Here is a 23,796-nt window from a genome sequence, read left to right on the forward strand (position 1 = left end):
CCAGCCTCCTCCTTGTGGCATTTAGGTCTTCACTGAGTCACTAAGGACCCCTGTGGATTGTATGATGTTATAGCTGTGTACAACAGTATGTTAAGTTATGCCCTTGGAAGGTTTCAATTTTATGACGCTGTATCGTAGGCTCTGCTTCAGGGGGATTAGTGGTCTCAGAGAATGTGTCACGTTTGCGCAGATAAATCTGTGGTATCACAGATGGGAGGCCGAGTCGCACCGTTAAATTTAATTATTTTTATTGCATTATCATTACAATAAAATAGCTTGACGAAAGTGTCTGACTGAACTGCTGTTTTTACCATCTTTGGAAATGTTTCGAAATTGTTGGCTTACAATGACCAGGTTGAAGGTTGTTAAGTGGCCACAGGAAGGTAGTACTGCACAACATGACAAAACTAAAGCTACGCTGCCTCCTCTTTACACAGATCTTTGACTTGCAGGATGATTATGAATCTGGAACATTCAGCACTGCTATTCTAAACGGATCTGATCACATCAATATTTACGGTCACCATTACTGACATATTGCACCACAAAATCTTCATACACACATTCTGTACAACACTGACAAATTTAAAGATGATAATTGCATCACGGTGAACTTGTTTTCATCAAACGGGTAAACAGTAGAGAAAGGCCATTACTGGAAAGTGCTTGAGCATACCACAACAACATTTACTTAATTGTCTTTGGCGACTCCTTCTGTGTCGACGACTTCTCTCTTTTCGTCGACTTCTTCCCCGGCCACCGTCTCCTCCGGCTCGGGGTTGGATGCGGGTGCCGCCACCTCCTCCTCCTCCACCTCCTCCTCCACCTCCTTGGGTTCGGGGAGGAGGAGGACTTTGCCGATGTTGTGGCGCTCCTGCATGCGCCTCATTGCATCAGCCACCTGGGAAATAAAGGTTATCATCAACCAGGGTTCATGACCCAGCAGAGCAGTAATAATAATGGATTGCATTTTTATAGCGCTATAGTGCTTACTCAAAGCGCTTTACAATGGTCCATTTATTCATACATTGGGAGGTAAAGCGGAGAACAGTCAACACCAGTATCCTCACTCCAGTCTGAATCCATCTTGAGAGATTAGTTAGAGCTCTACCAGGAGGCAGATATTTTCACAGTACACAAATCGGTACACAGTATCTCTATATAGTCATTAAACAAAACTGTTTTCAGATTTGTCATATTCCATCCTGATTGGCCAAGAATGGCGTTGAGGTAAAAAGTTTGGGAACCGGTGTAGACAACCACCCTGTGTCCTCGACCCAGACACATGGATGGAGTCACCAGCTGTTTCATTTCCGCTGACAGTGAGCAGTTTCACCAGGAGAGCGACGTAGAACGCTCTCTCACCTCCCAGTTCCTCCCACTGCTCAACAGGTGCCCTGACCAACCAGCAGGGGTCGCTATTTCAGCAGAGGACTCAATCCCGGTGTTGAGAGTGTCATCCAGACAGCATTCAGCTTTGACCATCTAGATCAGTGGTTTTCAACCAGTGGTAACCAAATGGACCATTATACTCTTGAGTGTAAAATGAAACCAAAATGGACCCTTACGGGTCGGGTTTCATTTTAGACTCTCAAGGGTCTCTCCTAATGGTAGAACACGTCTCCCTTGTAAGCTCGTTAAAAAAAAACAACATCAGTGACTCACAGTTGAAGGGTGAAGACAGATTAAAAAAAAAAAAAGGGACAAATCACGTCACCGAGATCAGGGGTGGCACTGGCCACACCCCAACCAAAACGTCATTGGCTTCCACCTCCTCGTTGGGGCGGAGTGTTTTGCCAGCTTGGTTGTTTGTACGGAGACAAGAGGCAGAGTAAGCCGATGAAGTAAGCAGGATTTATGAGAGATTTATGTTTGCAGGGATGTAGGAAAAAGCCACACAAGTTCACAAACATGTGGTTTATATTTCCAATTTCCATCCACACCCCTAGTGATTTATTATCATCCCCACAGGGGAAAGAAGTTCACAGATCACTCACAGATTTACATAGTAAAACCCTGTATTCATTTAAGTCCAAAGAGCACTCAAATGGAACCAAATGGCCATATAAATAAGGGACCATTTGAGTTAACCTATTTAGACCTGAGGACAATTCTACAAATGTCTTCTAAATCCTGACAGTTTTCTGAAAAACCCATGTTTTTATGTTAGTGTTCTCAGACATTTTCATGTCAAGGACCCCCATAATTGTAATTGGCCGCCGACCCCCCATCTGAAAATATGTTGTTCCAGGGACCCCCCAGAAGCAAAGATTTCAGTTAAAAACATTTGCTCTGAAAGAATATATATATATATATATTCAAGATTTTCAATAGCTAAAGCATAACAATGCTTAAAACACCAAAAGGGGTTCCCACCCTGAATGGGTTAAACATGTTAGTAGACGCATCTAAAACAGCCTACGGTGACAGAGGTGTGTCACCGTTTCCGACACTGACAGTGATTGTCTGAAAATCTCTGGAATACAACGGAGCAGTTTCTATCAGCTGCATTTTCTATGAATAGATTCCACGTTTCACAGCTTGTGTTGTGCTTCCTTTTTTGAACACAATACCGTTCATGTTTTTATGAATAAAATGTTTGAAGTATAATCCCCCCCTGCCTGTTCCACCACAAATGGCAGCCAGTATATCTCCATGTTATATTTATATTGGAAATCCCATGCTGAATCAGAGATGGTAGGATATAGTGTGTCTATAACTCTATATCATCATGTAATAATAGCTGCCAGATAGCTCACGGTAGCTAACCACACAAAAGAACCCCTTAACTCCTGTCTCTATCGGAGCCCACCATAAAAGAGAGACACGTACTCCCCTACGGCCGGCGATGCCACGGCAACAATAACCTGTCACCTAGCAACAGGTGTCGAGGGGATCATCTAATCTGACGGAGAGAGGCGGGAACCCGCAGGAAGTAACACAGCAGAGGGGGGGAGGGGAGGGAGGGAGGGAGGGGTTATTGCAGCAGGAGTTGACACTTGAATCTCAGAGGCAATTGCCCATCGGGCAAGGTCATGCGCCCCCCCCCCCCCCCCCCCAGAAAAATAAATGGTCCATTATAAAATAGGGACAAATTTTGAATTATCGTGTGCGATAAAAAAAGTCATATCTCAATCTTTATGCCAAATACACAGCTATGAATGACTATGGTTCACACTTGTTATTTGGTATTTTTAAGTGTAGGATCAGTGAAATCACCACATTATAGGTAAACGTTGCTCTTATTTTTACATTCCACAGAATGTTTGAATAAAAAAAAGGCGTTTTTAAAAAGATGCTCTGGAAATGCATGGCTGCCGTGTTAACGTGGTCAGATGGGTGGGCCCGAGCCCAGAGAAGGCTGGGAACCCGCCCTGCACTACAGTAACACCTCATCATTCTGCACAGGCAAGGAGCGAGCGTTCCGACGCCGATATGATTGAAAATGTGTCCCGATATGGAGCGTCGGCCATTGCGTTGCGACATAGCGTAGCCTGAACCAATCAAATAACCAATAGATATTAGTGTGTAGTAGATTGCAACCGATAAAAGTGTTTGGGGCCGCGGAACCTCGCTCAAATTGAGACTCTGCAAGCAAATATAGGAGGGGTGGACGGTCGTACGTCGCTGCACGGCACAGTCTCATCAAAAAACATGTATTTTAATGAGATTTCCTGGTTCGCTCGAACGCATGGCTGGCAGTGCGGATGAGGTGCAACACTGGCTCTGGGTCAACAGAAGCTGTCAACAGGCACAGTGTGAACAGACAGCTGTTTTACTCCCGCCGCAGCAGCAGGCGGAGTTGTCAACAACAATTAACTCGTCTGTCAGACAGACGCCCACGAGCTGGGCCTAAACGAGGACAACAAAAAGCACTTTTGTTAAAGCAGGGCCGAGTATAATTAACCACTACACTTTAGGGTCTATACTCTATAGTAGGTGCTTAACCCATTTAGGACTGGAACGCATTTGTGTTACCTTAGCTTTTAACCACATTAACCATTATTTTAACTTTAGCTATAGAAAACTAGCAAGCTCGTAGCACGGTACTCTTGAAAACGTGTGCAAATCTTTGAATATATATTCGTTCACACAACTTCACAGCGAACGTTTTGAACTCATATCTTTGCATCTGAGGGGTCCCTGGAATGACATATTTTCCGATGGGGGTCCGCGGCCAAATACAGATAATTTTTGTGGTCCTTGACATGAAATACTTTGAGAACCACTGACATAGGAACATAGCTTTTTCAGAAAACTGTCAGGATTTAGAAGACATTTTGTAGAATCTGGCCTCAGTCCTAAATTGGTTAAAGCAGGGCTGAGTATAATTAACTTTGGAAACCACAAAACTTTAGGGTCTATAGTTAAGTGCTTAAAACGCTGAAAGAGGAAAAAAAAATACAAATCGCTCACTTACATCCTCAAAATGATAGGAGGAGTCGACACAGGGTCTGATCTTGCCCTGGCCGTAGAGTCCCAGCAGGGTGTCCATGGTGGAGGTGATGAGAGGGACGTCTTTGAGGTAGCCCAGGTGGAAGCCACACACCGCCTTGTTGGCCTGCATCAGCTTCAGGGTGGTCAGCGACAGCTGGTTGTACCACGTCTTCGCCATGGCCAGCAGGCTCTTCTTCTGGCCCGTCACACAGTTAGCTGCACCTGCATGGGGGGCGGGGGGGGCAATTTACAATTTAGGCATTTAGCAGATGCTCTTAATCCAGAGCGATTTAAGTAAGCAAGAACAAAAACATCAAATGCATAAAAACTTAAGCTAAGAACCGTTTTGGTCGTCGAGGCCAGGGCAAGTGCCAGAAGAGAAGAGAAGAGAAGAGAAGAGAAGAGAAGAGGAGAGGGGAAGAGATGAGAGAAGAGTAGAAGAGAAGAACAGAGGAGAACAGCAATATAAAATGATCAAATAATAAGTCTCACGCCAGAGCATGTTCTGTCAACTGTGACTTGTGTTCCTTAAATGGAAAAACCAACAAAATCACAAAAGACGATTCAAATAAAGGCAGATTCAGACTAGAATGAGTGGTTTCTTACCAAACACAATGAGCGTTCCCATTGGTTTCAACAGACTGTAGCCTTTTTGGGTGTCGGAGCCCCCGAGAGGATCCAGAACTATGTCCAACCCTGGTGACATAATAGAAACGGAGAGATGAACCATTTATGTTTGCCAGGGTGACACTCCAGGTGTATTCTCTATTCTTGCAATGCATTAGTTGTGATATTAATGGCCTTACAATTTTCCCACAAGAGTGCCTTGGTGTCTTCACCAAGCTATAGTGTAGATTTTTGTCCTAACACAAACATTAAATGCCATTGACAATGAATGGAGAATTTACGTCATAATGTGTCTGAGCAAATCGACATGTTACGTCATGATGTAGCACGATGATAAGAGCGCCCCTCACTTCACAGGGGTGTGAGTTTTTTTTTACACAAACTCAAAACCTAAAAACTAGTCATAGGAAACGGTAACAAAACAATGTTTGTGTTAACACAAACCCTCAAAGCTGGACATAGGAGGCTAGTCCCTCAAAAAAAAAATAAAAAAAAAAAAATATTATTAGTATTGTAGTATTGTATAATAATCATACAATACTGTCTCTGGTGAGATTCTATGTGTGGGTTGGCCTGCATTTATTTATTTTGATATAAAAAGTGTAAAGTTTAGAATGGTTGCAGACTAAAATCAGCCTCGGGTGTTAAAGGGTTAAGTAGTTCGGGCTGTAAATTCAACACAATTGTCTCTCAGCACAGCCACTCGTTACTGGTTGAGGTGAAGGTCTTAAGAGCAGTGATGAAGGAGACCAGTGCGGACGTGAAGGACAGTGACTATACTACCAATTATGAAAACAGAATGTGAGCAGCATACTAATGGCCATGAAGGGTCATGAAAGCAGCTTCCAGTGGTGGACAAAGTAACATTTTTTTTTACTTTAAGGACCACTTTTCAACCCATCTTCATATAATTGGTCCTCACTAATATGCAGCAGTTAAATTCATGCAAACGGTGGGTGGACACATACTGTATCCACCGCTCATTCACGAATATGTGTGGTGTGGTGGTGACCTGACCTCACCTTTGGGGCTGATTTTACGGATCTCCTCCACGTAGTCTTTGGTGCGGTAGTCGATGGGGTGGGCGACCCCTCCCTGGACGATGGTCTCGTGTTTGGAGGCCGACGCCGTGCCGAAAACGGTCACGTCGCCCACGCTCTGACACAGCTGGGTGGCAGCGATGCCCACACCGCCTGACGACGGGCACAAAACATGTTATGTAACATGTACAGGACACAGTGTTGATTTTGACAGTAATTTATTTACTTTTTCTAAATTTTTATCCCACGATTGTGTAACCCATTTTGTTTCACCCAGTGTCCATTATCTAAATCCTGGGCTCTACACTCCCTCTGCCAGGGGGGAGAGCAACGGACTGACCTCATGCTTCCTTCAATGTATGAAGGAAGTCCAAGCTGCTTCTTTTCACCTGATAGGGGGGAGTTTCCCCGGCTGAAGGAACATTCCAACCAGTTCCGTTCCCCTCCATCAGGTGCCCGGGCTGGCCAGTGGGAGGCAGTTTAGAGACCTGGATTACTGCATATTTTTTGTGAGGGTACCTACCCTAGGGGGACACGGGGAGAACATGCAAACTCCATACAGAAAGGCCCTTTCGCCAACCCCGTCTCTGGTATGGGCACTGATCACCCCATTCACCCGATAATCAAGAAAATGTTCGTAATCAGCACCTTAGAAATACCCCCAGTATGTGATAATCAACATACTGTTGATTGTCTTCGCAACGATCGGCACGGGGACTCGCTCGGCTAGCGCCTCGCTCGGCGGTGCCTCACGTGGCTCAAGGCCACCAGACCCGACTCAGCGCCGTCCGAGTTACGTCCCGATAGGCAGAGAATAGTATATATATTAGTAGCCCCTAGTTTCCATGCGCCGACAATAGAGTTGGAAATGACACGTTCAGCAGGGGGAGTCCTTGACCAGGCTATGTCTGCACCACCCTGCATGCATGCAGTCCGGGGGAATACAGCCAAACACCACAATGTCTAGTATGCCAGTATGGCCATATTGGCCGTATTCCAACGTCCTGATAACGGTTGATTTCGTATATTTAATACAGTGATATCGGCTGCACTGATGACACGCCCCCAGCGCCAACAGTGTCCCCAGCGGGAATCGAACCCGGGCCTTCTAGCTGTGGCTACCGACTGTGCCACCGTGCCCCCTTGACAGCAAAGTTTGATTTCGTTTTAGTCATGGTCTTTTGAATAACATTTCATTTAGTTTTAGTCATATTTTAGTCACCTGAAATGTTTTAGTGTTAGTTGAATGGCAGATTTGCGACGCATTGTGAGCTTGTAGCTTGCTATTGTCAGAGCGCAACACCCGAGCGTAGCCAACCATAAAATGATCTCTTCTCCACTCTCCCTCCCTAACATTTTAGTCTATTTTTTATTTGTTGATGAAATTGTCAGTATATTTAGTCATAGTTTTAGTCATCGTGGCTTAGTTTTCATTTCGTTTTTGTCAATGGGAAAAGGTAGTCGACTAACATTTTTCACCATAGTTTAACCACTTTAACCACTCTAAACCTGGCATCCATATCTTGGGTGTTATCTTGGGTAGCAGAACTTTACAAATATAATTAAAATAGTTGTGTAGCTCATAGCTTAGCTATTTCCATGGTTAAGCACGCTCACCTTTCTTACCGCTGACTTACTGCCAACAAATCAGGTGAAACTGTGTGTGTGTGTGTGTGTGTGTGTGTGTGTGTGTGTGTGTGTGTGTGTGTGTGTGTGAACAGAAAGTTCAAATCCAAAACACAAGGTCAAAGAAGTCTGATAAAACAAGACGGTTTTTGTTATCTGGAAACTCTCGTGTGTGTGCGCGCGCGTGCGCACGCACGCACGCACGCACGCACGCACGCACGGTTCTAGGCTAGCTGGCTGCTGCCCATCGTCTACAAATAACCATTTTCCAAAGATCGTCTTATCACATTTATACCCTCTCTCTCACACACGCGCATGTTCACACGTACGGATGTAAACAGGACTTTCCTTCACACTCACAAGACAAGGTTCACATCCTGTTTCCCTTGAGCGCCCCCCCCCCCCCCCCCCCCCCCCCCTTTGTGGTTGACAGATTAGTAATCTAGAATGCTTGTGTGTGGGATGAATCAAGGTCATAACTGAATGACAATAGTAACGCTGGAGTAATAACACTATGTATCATTTCAAAGTACCATTCTGCAGATATAATTTTTTGAATTTAATTTGAGGTTAAAACAGGGATAGGCAACCTTTGGCACTGGTGCTAACATTGGCATTTGGCACAAAGGAGGGTGATCACTGGCATACTGGCATAAGCGTGTGAGAGAGGATTTTGGGTTTCTAATAAACCATTAAAAAAAATCCCTCACATTTGTATGCAAATGTCATACTGCATGTAATTCATTCTACATTAATTCAAACTCTGAACTCTGACTGGGGAGGGTGTCTGGGAGATGGGTGGGTTACTGTAGTAGTCTAACAGTCATTAGAACAATGTGAGGTTATAGTCGTGGACAATCAAAATATGATGGAATTTTTTATGTGGTGTCATTGAAATGAATGTTGACATGGCACACCGGACCATCTAGAAAATAAAAACATGGCACTTCATTACATAAGGTTGCAAACACCTGGAATTTGCCATTATAAAACAGCAAATAACGTAGATATAACGAGACACAAATAATGTGTGTTATGAGGGTAACCAAACGCTTCCTGGACCATGAAGACGTTTTCTCATTCTAATTGAACCCATCCTATTCCCAATGCCTACTGTGAAAAGTAGTGGGCGATACGGGGGCAGCACTCGTGCAGCAGTTAATTAATCCGTGTTAATAAGTGTCGAACCAGGGACATTCCGTTTCCCAGGCGACCACTCAGTCACACAGGGTCGAGTATAGCGCTCAGGCCAAGCCTTACTGTACCTGCAGCCATGTGGATCAGAACCGTCCTGCCGGGCCGCAGGTTGGCCATCTCAAACAGCATCAGGTAGGCCGTCAAGTAGTTGACGGGTAGGGCCGCGCCCTCCTCGAAGCTCATTGGCTCGGGCATGAGGAAGGTGTTTTCCGCCGCCACCGCCACCACTTCCTGCCACATGCCGTCGTGGTTCAACACGATGACCCGGTCACCCACCTGAAGAGGAAGGACAGTCGGCAAGCAAGACTTTAAACCACAAACCCTAGTGGCCCTATTCTGGGTATATATTATCCAATTGGAGAACATTCTGTGAAAATAGCTGATCCACAGGTTCAGTGTGAATGCCGAGCTTGTAGATTTTTGGCAAAGAGATTCCGTGTACAGGGGGTGAAAAAACAGGAGGGGAACAAGTATTATGATTATCATAAAAAATGGAACTGAAATTCAATCATGCAGTCAAGAGTTCATATTCAGAACCGCTGCACTTATTTTAGTGCTCTGACTGTATAATTTAGGCCATTAATTTGTGATTTACTGTAACTCATAAAAGTGATAAAAGTGATTTTTTAAAGCCTTCTACAAGAAGCCTGCAGACACCGTTTATCCTTACTGAATTTATCTAGTATTACAATTTAGAGAATTCCACACCAACATTTCTTGGTGCGCATTGAGCACAATCCTTGCACTACTCGCACCGAGTAGAGCAAGGATACTAGCAGACCAAAACTAGCAGATCTACAAGATCGGCTATTTGGTGAATGTTCCACCCAGAATAGTGATGTGGTTAAACGTGAAGTCTTTTCAGTCTGTCCAATAATGGAAACTCAATCTCAAACAAGTTTGAGAGCCTCTGCTACAGACGCACTGCTGGACTAGCCTCTTGGAATTATGGGAAAACAGCATGTATGTGTGCGTTCATCCTCAAGAGAAGCAGAGTCATAAACACAACAATGGAGAATGCCAAGAAGTGAAGGGCACAGGAAATAAAGATCATCTGACCGTGCTTCCTGTTAAAACAACTTCCTATTGGACGATGACACACACACACACACACACACACACACACACACACACACACACACACACACACACACACACACACACACACACACACACACACACACACACACACACACACACACACACACACACACACACACACACACACACACACACACACACACACACACACACACACACACACACACACACACACACACACACACACACACACACACACACACACACACACACACACACACACACAGTGTGTGATTAAAATTAAAAAAGCATTGTTATACCTTTCAAGCTGGAAACACCTCTGTCAATTTAGTTAAGCATCGATGATGTCAGGCAGAAACCTCTTACCACCATATTCTAATTTTTATTGTATTTTTTCCAGAAAACTTATAATCAGCCTCAGGTCTAAACACTTTTTCGTGAACGGAATGAGGAACAGCTTCCGTTCACAGCATAGTAGTAGTCGACTTGCATGTAGCACTGAGAGATTATATTTTTGAGAAATACTACATGCCATCCATCTCCTGTGGACACATTAAACAGTGAACTATATTTCTCAATGTAGTGGCAACAAAACTAGAACAATGTCTATCATGGACAAGACACAGCTTTGACTGTGCTATAGGTACTGACACAGGAGGGGAGTTGGATAGAACGTGACACAGGAGGGGAGTTGGATAGAACGTGTGTGTCAACTCAGATCAACATTCCAGGATGGACGGAGGGGCGGCTATTTTTAAGTGCAGTGCTATGCTCGTAAAGCATAAAGTGACTCATCATAATGGCAAAGCCTCCAGAATGCATGTATAATAAATAGTTAATAGCTGGCAGTCTTCTACAAACTGCCACCGTCTTCAAAAGGTCGCTGTTGAATAATATCATGTCAAAAGTAAAAAGGTCAAATAGTTTGTTCTAGGGATGCACCGATATGGAAATGATTGGCCGATGCCAATTTTAGCCGATACCGGATACAGATATTACTGATATATGTTTATTTAGATTTAGTTGTATTTATTTCCCCCTTTTGTGGCAAGGAAACAAATACATCTTCAATACAAGAAATACATGTTCAGAATCTACAGCTTGGCAGGCTGTAGATTCCAACACACCAACGTAGCCAACGCCAAATATATGATTATGAAAAACAGATAAATATCTACTGTGTCAGTTTTATTTGCCGATATCGACCGATTAACGGCAAATATCGTCCGATACCGATATGTGGCCGATACATCAATGTTCTCCTACTGGAGCGATGGCAGAAAGAGATAAGGCTCTGTTCTTTACTTAAAACGTGATTCCTTAAAGTACCTAAAAATTGTAAAATACTTGAGTAAAGGGTACTTAAGTTACTTTCCAGCCGTGCGTATGGAAGTCATTAGCTTGTCATGTTGTTGTTTCCTAGCGGTCCGACCGTCCCACTGCCGCTACTGCTGTTGTTGTTGCCGTGGTTTTATCTGGTCCATTCCAAAGTATATAGGCGTTGGAATGGACCGCTCTTCCTCTCCAAGGATGGGATCAGGTGGGTTTTCGTCAAACAGTTTTGGGAAGAAGCAGAAGTAAATTCCAAACTGACTGTTATTGGTGGGAGGTGGAGGATATGAAACTATTTCTACATATGGATTACCGACATGCACAGCTTTCTCTTTCTCCCCCTCTGTCTCCCTCTCACACGTGCACACTGCACACACATGCACACTGCGCACACACATGCGCGTGTGTGCGTAGCTGTGATGGAAAGATGGCTGATGAGGTGGATAAAGGTCAGACCTGTATATCAGACAAATCGTTCTCCTCTTCAGGTGTGAGAGAAGTCTGAATGCTCTTCTGGGCTCACAACACGTTATGTTTTATAGATTTTTGTTTCAGGGCGGCAAAAATAAATACAAAATCTTAGCGATTACTTTGTTTAATTGAATACTTGAATTTCTTCTGTACTTTTTCGTAAGACCACTCAAGCCCTATTTTATACTAACAGTATTGTGCAAAAATAGCGGAACTAGCCGATCTGCAAGCTCTCATCATGATGCCGTGTGAGTGAGCTTATGGATCTGCCATTTTCACAATTAATATTTTTGAGGCGCACTAGCCCCTCCTATATTCAGCTATTAGTGTAGATTTCCGTCCTACACAAACATTAAATTCCCATTGACAATGAATGGAGAATATTACGTCATAGTGCTCACAAGCAACATGTTGCTAGAATGGCCATTTTCTCACGCTTAAATCTCACCATGGCTCCATCGCTCAAATGCGAAATAAATAATGGGGTTTGATATGAAAAAGGTTACTGATGTAGCCTATTGTCCAGCCCTATCTCCATCTCTGCTGGACTACTAAAACGATGCTCATATCCAAAATGCAGTAGATAAATATACAGTTTGTTGGTTGTGAGTAGTGACTCAGTAGAGCTTGTAGGCAGGTGGTTATTATGCTCCCATTGACAATGAATGGAGAATATTACGTCATAGTGTCTGAGCAACTAGGCACAGTGTCTCTTTTACGTCATGATGATGTACGGTGATAAAAGCGCCCCTCACTTCATAGGGGTGTAATTTCTTTTTTATTTTGAACATTTTCACCTATCCCCCGTAATAGGGATAGATCATTGATTATCCATTAAAGGTATATTCAGTGATTTCACTTAATTCAAATATCAATTATTTTTTCTTATTTTTTGGATAATCCTCCCTACTATAAAGTGTGCTGACCATATAAGGAGTTCCTCCCTGTCCCCAGTGAGCCCCTGGGGTCAAAAAATCCTAGTTTCGGTTTGGGCTTTGGGTGGCAAAGCCTTCATCCAATCAGGATGAGAGGGGCCTTCCTCCAATCATGATCGAGTGGGGCGGGCATTGGTGCACGTGCTGTTGGTCTGTTGTACTTCCCCCACTGTAGAGAGTGTGCATGTGCACATCTTGTTACCGGGTTTTTTTCCAAATCACTGAATGCTCCTTTAAATCCATTCCATCTATTGTAGCACTCATTTGTTTTGTTCATCCTGAAAGACCCCTCTCACCCAAACCACAGACTCTTTGCCCTTCTTCCATCCGGGAGGCGCTATAGGACTATTGGTTCCCGCACTAGTAGGCTCAGGAACAGCTTATTTCCTGTTGCTGTCTCCCTGCTGAACTCTGCCCCTCCTCAATGACACTGAACAATGATACCCCCTTCCTCCTACCCATCTGAACTCTCATGCTCACACCATACATACAGTAGCATCTTATGGCTTGTGTGGGTGGGTGGGTGTATATATATATATATATATATATATATATGCATACTCCTTATTTATACTTCATTGCTTATTTTTCAATTTATTTTTCTATTTATTATATACTACAAAGTATTTGTATACTATGTGCAGCGACAATAAATTGAATCTAATCTAATCTAATCATCTCAAACGTCACATTCACCCATTTATCATGCCAACGAACATCCTCCGAAAATAGCCGATCTACAAGCTCACAAGCATGTTGCTAGAATGGCCATTTTCTCAGAATGATCGCCTATTGTCGACACGCCCAGAATAGGAAAGCTATGGGTTCAAGTGGTTAACACAAACAGCCTTCTGCTCATCAGCTGCTCCTCGTCTGTGGAACTCACTCCCTGACCACCTGAGAGCTCCACAGTCTGTGAGAGAGGACTAAACACTTGGCTTTTTAACAAAGCATTCATTTAGCTATTTTGGTTTTACCCCCCTAGGTCACCCATGTGAGGCCTACTGTAGACCTTTGAGATTTTATATGAATAAAATGTATTTTTAAGGGCCGCTAGCCCCTTCTATAAACAGCTTTTGTCGCCACACGTCTCAAGATTTGCCATTGACAATGAACGGGGAAATGAAGTCAGAGTTCCGCTAGATATGACGTAAATTAAACATCAAAACATTAAACGCCATTGACAATGAAGGGAAAATGTACGTCATATGTAAACGAGCAAATCAGCTAACCAATCACAGGCAACAGGCATTCTGATTGGCCAGTATGAGATGATGCATGATGATGTACAATGATAAGAGCGCCCCTCACTTCACACGGGTGTGATCTTTAATATAATAATAATTATTAGTAGTAGTATAATGTAGATTTACAAGCTCAAGGATAATTATTAGTATACCGTGTCCAGTATAACAGCAGTAGTTGTGACAAAGTTACGAGTTACTGTAAATTCTGACAGACTGAGTGACAGAGGCAGACTTACAGACAGGTGGACAGGAAGATAAAGTGCACTTTAATGGTAAAGCAATAAGCATTATGCTACGTTAACGCTTCTACGGCGCTCTCGGGGGACACTCCACAAACTGATGATGGGAGTCCTGTGGTCCATGCTGTAGGATCCACTTACAACCATCTGCACTTAAAGGACCACTTCACCACTTTTCAACATCTCTTCATATAATTGGTCCTCACTAATGTTCATGATAAAACACCACCATTTTTTCCTACTCAGTCTGTGTCTCATAGGAGGGCTTTGGGCAGTTCGGACACCCGTCCACCAGTGACATCATCATTAGGTAGATTATTTTTAAACAAGATTTGTTTTAAAATATATTTAGATTTGTATTATCGTGAGAACGATGGCTTCAACTTTTGCATTGCAACTTTTCAGGAAAAGAATGCCTGCCGTTTCTATTAGCTTGGATTCACCATCGATGATGTCACTGGTGGACGGGTTTCTGAACTGCCCATAGCCTTCCTATGAGACACAGACTGAGTAGGAAAAAATGGTGGTATTTTATCATGAACATTAGTTAGGACCAATTATAGGAAGAGAAGTTGAAAAGTGGTGAAGTGGTCCTTTAAGAGGGGAGTTGAAAAGTTCATTATTTGTTGCCATGTGATCTAGAAAATCCAAGCAGCTCTCACAAGTAACAGCGACTCACGAGTCCAGCTTACAACTGTCATCACATGTCCATCTACTACTCTCTCGTAATAGGCCAACATATTCCTCACTCAATAGTGTCTAATAAAGCAATATATATTGCGGACTTGAACTCATGCCTCATGTATGAGTGTCCAAGTCGCTCCTTTACACCTGACAGGGGGGAGTTTCCCTGGTTGGACGCGTGGAAGGAACACGTTATTCCAACCAGTTCCTTTCCCCTCCCCCGGCTGGCCAGGGGGAGGCAGTTTAGAGACCAGGTTTACTGCATGTTTTTTGTGAGGGTACCTACCCTAGGGGACACGGGGAGAACATGCCAACTCCACACAGAAAGGCCCTTTCGCCAACCCCGCCTCAGGTATGGGCACTGATGACGCGGAGGAGAGGACACGCCGCCAGTGCCCACAGCGTCCCGAGCGGAAATCGAACCCGGGACCTTCTAGCTGTGAGGCGACAGCACTGCCGACTGTGCCACCGTGCCCCCGCTAATAAAGCAATAATGTACGTATGAAGAACCTAAACGCAAGTCATGGCCCAGGTCTTGTTTATGATGGCATTTCTCAAATCTTGAGAATGGATCTCTAATATTTGTCCCATCCGGACCTCAAATGTATTCTCTCTCTCTCTGAAGAGAGAACTTCCTGCTTAAGGCCTATTAGTATTCATACTCAGTTTTAGGCGATAAGGTGACCACCGAAAACTATGACGTCACGCCGGTGGTAAGTGACTCACCGCTCACCCAAACACATCTGTTTTTACTAACCGGTCACCGTATCACCTAAAAGTAACTGGAGTATGAATAGGCCTTACGCTATAGGGTCTAACGCAGACCACTTCCAAACCACCTTATACCTAAACCCTTTACGCCGGGAACGCCTCTGTGTCTAGTTGTTGCCATACAGTACATACACAGTACATAGCAACGGTTCTCAAAGTGGGGTCCGGGGAGCCCCATGGGCCCTTGATGGGGGGGGACCCCATCCCAGGGAGTGCCCAGCAAAAGTATTTAACATGGCATCCCAATCATTTTAACCACTTTATCCATTTATGTATTGGGGCGGCTATTCAAAAATAGCACATCTAAAAGCTCACAGCGCGTCACGTCGTGCCGAGCCATATCACAATAGTACAATATCCAAAATCACAGACAATAATTATCCAGTCTAATATCATGATATGTATATAATAGTGATACTAGGATGTCCCGATCACGTTTTTTTTGCTCCCGATCCAATTCCGATCATTTGAAAATGGGATCGGCCCCGATTCCCGATCACTTGATCGGATCGAGACAACCCTACAGTGAAACTCTCTCACCTTCCTGTGCGTGACGTCGGGGTGCACCTCCTCCACCACCCCAGCGCCCTCCATGCCCATGACGACGGGCGGCGGGGGCAGCAGCTCGTCCAGACCCTGTCGGCCCATCAGGTCGGCGAAGTTCAGCCCGCACGCCTTCATCCTGACCAGCACCTGGCCGCTCTGCACCGCCGGCCGTCCCTTCCTCACCTGCAAAATAATTATCCCATTAAGATCTGGAACGCATCTGTGCGGACCCTTGGCTTTTACACGAGAACGGTTTCCATAGAAAACGTCAAAATAAAGTATAATTTGCACGGGTCCGTTTAGACGTCAACAGCGTTTTCAGGTGTTTCAACCACCTGGCGCCTCCATGGAAACAGCCAAAACGATGAATCCGCAAAACGTGTGACATCATGGCTCACGTCATTGCCGTGTAAAAGTGGCCTGCGTGGCATTAGCTTGTAACCACGTACTTTAACCATTATTTCAAACTTTAGCTGTTGAAAAATAGCAGATATACAAGCTCATAGCGTGGCACCGAGTTCCACACTATGAGCATTGCCATTAAAAGAAAATAACATAAAAATGAGTGCAAAACTAAGAGAACATTTTTTACTCAAATGTTTACTTCTGGGGGGTCCCTGCAACAACATATTTTGAGATGGGGGAGTCCTTGACATGAAAAGGTTTGAGCACCACCGAAGTAAATAGTATATTTTTTATTATCACCTGCAGCTTGACTTTATCGTAGCCCCCGTGGCCCGTCAGAACCAGCGCCCGGTACGTGAACACCTCTTCCTCTTCTTCCTCCTTCTCCGTGACGGGGGTGCTTGTGGACGGAGCTGGACCATATGGACAAAACCAAATATTACAAGATTATCTGGCTAAAAATACCACAATATCGATATTGCGACGATAATAATAATATTGTGACGACAATATCAATTGTCTCAAAAGTGTCAAACATATCAGATCTATAGGCTAAATGGTAAATGGTGCATTTATATAGCGCCTTTATCCAAGGCGCTTTACAGAGATTGTGCATTACATTCACCCATTCACACACACATTCATACACCGATGGCATTGGAAACCATGCAAGGCACCAACTAGCACATCGGGAGCAATTAGGGGTTCAGTGTCTTGCTCAAGGACACTTCGACAGTAACTCTGGGGGAGTCCGGGTTCGAACTGGCAACCTTACGGTTACCATCCAGGCACTCTACCCCTGAGCCATAGGCTCAACAAATACGTCACATCATAATGCAAAATGGCTATAATCATAATTTTGGATATGATTTTTCAGGGGTCTCCATGTCTCTCCAGCTATTTAATAAACAAGGAGGTGACAACATTTCAGCCAGACTTTTTATCCATTCATCAGTTTCATTTTTTATAGTGTTCCAATTCTGTCTGCTCATTTATTTGTGTCATCGTTCCAATTTCACTCTTTTAATCTGTATACTGTGTAAGGTCTCTATCCTGATTGGATAAATATAAAGAGCTGGAGACTGAGACATAGAGACTCCTGTTACTTACCTGTTACTGAACAAAAACGGAACAAACAGAAAGAGCTATTTAATTACTTCAAAGAAAATTACATATCCTACCTTTAAAGTGAATAAAAACCAGATAAGGACAATTAGCACAGATATGTCACTACAATATATATGGCATCCAAAATCTCAGACGATATTCTAATTTCATATCACAAATTACAATATAATATCAATGTAGCCCAGTCGTTCTCAACCAGTGGTATGGGGACCATCAGTTGTCCTTGAGAGGGTTCCAGCCAGGTGGTCCCCAGAAAAAGTTGGTAACCAAATGGACCCTTATTATAGATATTTAACTCTTGAGCGTGTAAAATGAAACCAAATGGACCCTCAAAGTATTCTTTATAGTTTGGGGTCTGAGAGGCTTAAATCTCACCATGGCTCCATCGCTCAAATGCGAAATAAATAATGGGCTTTGATATGAAAAAGGTTACTGATGTAGCCTATTGTCCAGCCCTATCTCCATCTCTGCTGGTCTACTAAAACGATGCTCATATCCAAAATGCAGTAGATAAATATACAGTTTGTTGGTTATATGTGTGAGTAGTGACTCAGTAGAGCTTGTAGGCAGGTGGTTATGCTTGCTTGTTACATTATGCATGTACTGTGTGTATAATGTATTGCATGTATGTTTGTAGTTAAGCATATATATATATATATATTATTTATTTATTTTAATGTGTATAGTGTATATGTCTGATTCTAAAGGGGATCTCAATAAGCCTCTTGGCTTCTAATTCATCCTGCAATATTAATGTATGCATCTCTCTTCTGATTTTAACTTTGTGTGCAAAAAAAATAAAAATAAAATAAATAATAATAATAATAAAAACCTACTTGTGGCTGTGGTGGCCCCGGACAGGGGTGCATCCTCCGGGGCTGGTGTCTCCACCTCCTGCCGGGTTTGTTGCTGCTGCTCCTGAGCCTCTTCTTCTCCAGACATGATGCTACTGCTGATGATGATGAATAAAACACTAGATTCCCTTTAGACAGTCTATAATTACAACAGCAGTCTGTCTGTACGCACGGGAAGAGACGCCTTCGCGAAAACACAGAATTGTTAATCGTATTAAAAACGCACAAATCTTCAATGAAAACAAACAAATAAATACATATGCGGTCTTAAAGTTGGTGTAACTTCTTCTTAACGCAGTCAATCGTTTCATACACTGACAAGTTAATGTCAAGTATAAACGAGGCTTCTTTCTTTTCTTTTACGGATGGGTTTGGTTTGTTTGGCGTCTGTCTGTGCGCTCCTCTGGTCAAAAAGAATCGGGGGAAAAAACCGTTTGGCTTGCTGGCAGTTTCTGAGTGGATGAGAGCGACAAAATACGGAGACTGGATCTGGCTGCTGCGGCGTGTGTTACACTGACATCGTAACCTATCTAATGGGGTGACTCGGGGGAGGAAGGGAAGATTACCGTTGCGTAAAGCGAGTGCGACTGCCTAGAGTCACAATATTCGATAGGTCACCAGTTGTGATGTGCCTCACACCGAGGGAGAACCAGTGAGGAGGAATGATTGGAGCAACAGGTGATGTACAGATGTAGCATGATTGTAGGGAAACGGTATAATGGGAGTTGTCCGTATGACACACACGCATGCACACGCACGCACGTCGCACGCACGCTATATACACACACACACACACACACACACACACACACACACACACACACACACACACACACACACACACACACACACACACACGGAATGGAAATATATATATATATTTTTTTTAGTTAAACCTTATTATATTTAATAAACAATGCAATACTGCCTCACTGTTGGTGGCTAATAAGCCAGACCGAATCAGCGGCAGGCCTTGGCAAAAAAAAATTGCCTGACAGTGTGATTTGAGTCTGGCTTATTAGCCAGGCTAATATATTGTAGGCCTACTTGCATAAGAGGGGGAGAGGTGGTGGAGTTAGCTGTTTTGGCAAGACAGTTTGAGTTTCCAATGGAGTTAAGAGGTTTTGTCAGAAGGGCTTTTTAATACTTTTTTTTTAAAACTAAGACACAGACGTAAAGGGTCTAAAGGTAGCATTCATTTATGAAAAATCAGTGAGGGGCGCTCTTATCATCGTACATCATCATGCATCATCTCATACTGGCCAATTAATGCCTGTTGCCACAAATTTACAACTGTAGTGTGTGGGGTTCCCCGGGGGCAACATCCAGACCGAAACGGTCGAGAAATGACGGAGTTACCGTGTGGGAGTCTCCGGGTGATCCCCGGAACATCCAGACCCCCAGGAACATGTCCAGCTTTTAGTGTGTGTGCATTGTGTGCAAACACAAACTTTGCCCTAAACAAACCATTGACAATGGATGGACAATTTTGAGTGTTTGTGTACTGTAAACACAACCATTGCGTAACACAAACTTGAGAAGATGAAGGTGAGGATGCATATTCTGATTGGCCGGAATGAGATGATAATGATGATATACGATAAGAGCGCCCCTCAACTTCACACGAGTGTGATTTTTGTTCTTGATTTGTTTTTGGGCTTTTCTGCTTTTATTGATAGGTTCAAGTGAAGATTAGACATGCAGGAAAGAGGGAGGGAGAGACACGGAGAGACACGTAGCAAAGGTCGCCGTGAACGGGACTCGAACATGCAACACACTGTCAGGCCAGAGCCTATATGTAGCATGCACCGCTAGGCCAGCGGGCGCCCCAAATCTGCAGCTCTGACTGCAAAGGGGAGTTTATTCTACACCTTGGGAACAAGAAGGGAGGACGGGTGGAGTGATGGCTGTAGTATTTTAGGGAAGGTTCAAACAGCCTTCCTGTTTGAATCAAGATGCAAGTTATACATTGCAGATTTCTTTTGGTAATTGTTCATGTTTTTTGTTAACTGTGCTCTCTGCAGAGCGAGCACACTAATGTTATTCCTGTTTTATGTATTTATTTATTTCACCCACTGTTTAAGTGTACAATATTAACATGAGAACACAAACAATTAAAACGTTCTCTTTTTTTTTATACTTTTTTTTATTTGGAAAAAGCAGTACAGTATAGAAAAGCAATTCTCTTAAGGACATAAGTGCATTTCCCAGGTTTTAGTTTTTTTCCCCCACCCCTTTTCCCTCCCTCCCCCCTCGTCCCCCGTCAACCCCCCTCCAAGTGACTCCATCCCCCATGTCTCTGTATAGTCCTCGCTTTCTTCAGATGGATTACATACTGTATGGCATCAAAACACGTAACAGGGGCAACAGGGAATAACTTCAGAGTGTACATTTCGGAGGGAGAAAAAGAAGAAAGAGTGGGCAGAATGATTCTATAGCATTTGTGTACTTTATTAGCGCGTTGTAATATGCAATATAAAATGGAAACGATACATGTCAAAAGAAAACACGTTATTGTGCACTAGGTTCAACAAACTAAAGACTGTTTAAGCTCTGTAGTTTATTTCCATCGACTGTCTCTTTATCCCAGTCTTCATCGTCGGTCTCTGGACCCTCAGACGCCCAGGCACTCCTCTTCACAGGGACCCCCTCACCAATGAGCCTCCTCCCCCCCTCCTCGCTCCTGGGCCTGGCATTGACCGAGGCCTCCACGCCTCCATCTCCACAACCAACAACTCCGCCCGGGCCCTGTGTGCCCCTCTGAGCCACGTCGGCCGAATGAGAGCTTCCAGAGTGCCAAGCTCGTCTTGTTCTGGGGAACCTCTCCAGTCCAGGGGCTCCGGCAGGAGGACACATGCCTCTGCCAAAGCTCACGGGCGCAGGCCTGTAATCCTCAGGGTGATAAGAATCTGTGGACGATTGAGGCTGGAAACATGTGGATTCAGAGTGGGAGCTTCGTATGCGGGGGAAGAGGCTTACCGCAGCGGGGGGCAAGGAGTTGAGGCTGGTGGTGAGATCGAAGAACATGGAGGATGGAAGGGAGATGCGTGGTCCGGGGCGGAGCTCATCCACCTTCCGCCCTCCCGTTTCTCTAAATACCCCTTGTCCTCTGTCCATTTCTCGTGTCATCTCTGCCTTTCCCTCTCTCCCTCCTCTTTTCCCCTGGACGTCGTCCCATCTAATCCTCCTCCTCCTCCTGCTCTGAAGCTCCTCTAGTTTCAACTCCAGGCCGTAGAGGTCCTCGGTTATCTGGTTGACGCGGTCGAAACGCGCCAGCAGCCCACCGACGCAGGGGAGCAGGCGGTCGAGGTAGGGCCGCACGTCAAACGCAGGCGTCGAGTCCTCGGACGTCACGGAGAGGGCAGAGGACGCCGGCCGGGGGGAGTAGGAGAGGCAGGGGGAGGAGGAGAGGGAGGAGAAGGTGAGACTCGACGTGGTGGTGCAGAGCTGTGACTCCCGAGAGGACCTGGAGGAGGACGCCTCCTCCATGCCTTCAAACTTCACCCTGTGCCGGAACTAGAGGGAGAAAAGGAGAGCGCTTTCACATAGACGCTCATTTTACTCTAGTTGGCAGTTGCCCCACGCACATCTGCCAAAAACAGCAGTTCTATAAGCTCACAACAACAAGACACGATGTGTTGCGCTCATACGAGCTGGTAGATCTGCTATTTTTGAAAAATCATAGAAAATGTGTGCAAATCTTTGAATATATATTCTTTCCCAGCAAACCAATTACATATCATTTTTGGGGCCCTTGTTATGAAATTGTTTGAGCACCACTGACATAGAAACATTTTCTATAGGATATGATTTAAGAAGACCCCCAGGTCTTAATGGGTTAACAAAATGAGAGAGTTTTAGCCCCTATACCTCTTTAGCCTTGGTAAGTCCCATCCACAGTTTAACCCCTACAGTACCTCTTTAGCCTTGGTAAGTCCCATCCACAGTTTAACCCCTACAGTACCTCTTTAGCCTTGGTAAGTCCCATCCACAGTTTAACCCCTACAGTACCTCTTTAGCCTTGGTAAGTCCCATCCACAGTTTAACCCCTACAGTACCTCTTTAGCCTTGGTAAGTCCCATCCACAGTTTAACCCCTACAATTTACAATTTACAATTTAGGCATTTAGCAGACGCTCTTAATCCAGAGCGACTTACAATAGGCAAGAACAAAAGCATGGGAATACATCACATATGTAAAAAAAAAAATGCATTTATCGCGAAACATGCGTAAGCTAAGACCGTGACTAGAACATATCTATATAATGACACTATACATATAAACTATAACTAGAACATATCTATATAATGACACTATACATATAAACTACACATATATGCTATACTATGCTGTACATATATACTATGAAGTGCTATGACTACATACAATGCACTTATTGTGCTGTCTACATGACATGCTATAAGTCTGTTTCAAATGCTATATAAGTCTAAGAAGTGCTGTCCCTACAGTACCTCTTTAGCCTTGGTAAGTCCCATCCACAGTTTAACCCCTACAGTACCTCTTTAGCCTTGGTAAGTCCCATCCACAGTTTGAGTCTCTTCATGAAGAACTCCACCATCTCGTAGTCCTGAGGTTCCATGGCAGGACGGCGAATGTCTGCCTGCACAGCCCTAAGGGACACCAATCAATCAATCAATCAATCAATCAATCAATCAATCTCGTGGTTCTGACATGGTCATAAACAACGACAACTATATTGAATAGAGGTAGTCACTTTGAAATTAACAGAAATCATGAATTGTAGCTTTTTCATCGATTTTCGATTATTGTTTGGACCCAATGTTTTATTATACAATTGTGCAAATTAACTAGCGATAATATAACTAAACTAAACTAAAGCATGCAACTCTATATTTCCATATCACCACAGTGGGATCTTAGAACAAGGGTGGTGCAGAAAGGGTGCCTTCCACAAGAACTAAAAGAAAACATCGCATGGATGTTTCCCATGGTCATCTGGGTTTTGGGTCTCGCAACATGTCAGCCGGTCAGGTGACCCCGCCGGGGTGATCAAGTCCCAACTTATGTCCCAGTAGCTACCCATGATCAGTCCCATTAGGGAAAGACAGGGTCACATAGTCTGCCGCTCCCGAACTATACTCTGCCGGGACTGGGAGGTCTGGCAAGTGGAAGGACTAGGCTCTGTGGGTTGACTCCTGTCCGGGCCCCTCCTA

At 44.1% G+C, this 23,796-nt stretch overlaps 2 protein-coding genes across 2 annotated transcripts in view; both read right to left on the minus strand.

The window, feature by feature from the left end:
- Window positions 1-325: 325 nt before the first annotated feature.
- LOC306915806 (synaptic vesicle membrane protein VAT-1 homolog) lies at window positions 326-19,304 on the minus strand. Its single transcript, XM_079493436.1, has 8 exons — window positions 18,584-19,304; window positions 16,920-17,032; window positions 16,209-16,397; window positions 8,996-9,203; window positions 6,087-6,257; window positions 5,044-5,133; window positions 4,421-4,659; window positions 326-901 (listed from the first exon to the last, which is right to left on the minus strand). The coding sequence occupies exons 1-8, from the start codon at window positions 18,687-18,689 to the stop codon at window positions 692-694; spliced, it is 1,326 nt and encodes a 441-aa protein (XP_079349562.1). The 5' UTR covers window positions 18,690-19,304; the 3' UTR covers window positions 326-691.
- A 1,594-nt stretch (window positions 19,305-20,898) lies between these two features.
- Window positions 20,899-23,796, minus strand: part of pkd1b (polycystic kidney disease 1b) — a gene marked incomplete at its 5' end in the record, with an annotated part of 58,987 nt that continues 56,089 nt past the window's right edge. Inside the window, 2 exons of the mRNA XM_079492339.1 lie at window positions 20,899-22,117; window positions 23,121-23,232. Coding sequence (XP_079348465.1) covers window positions 21,137-22,117; window positions 23,121-23,232 — 1,093 coding nt within the window. The 3' untranslated portion in view covers window positions 20,899-21,136. The remainder of the gene's footprint in view (window positions 22,118-23,120; window positions 23,233-23,796) is intronic.

Source organism: Electrona antarctica (assembly GCF_951216825.1).
Source record: "Electrona antarctica genome assembly, chromosome: 22".
NCBI lineage: Eukaryota > Metazoa > Chordata > Actinopteri > Myctophiformes > Myctophidae > Electrona > Electrona antarctica.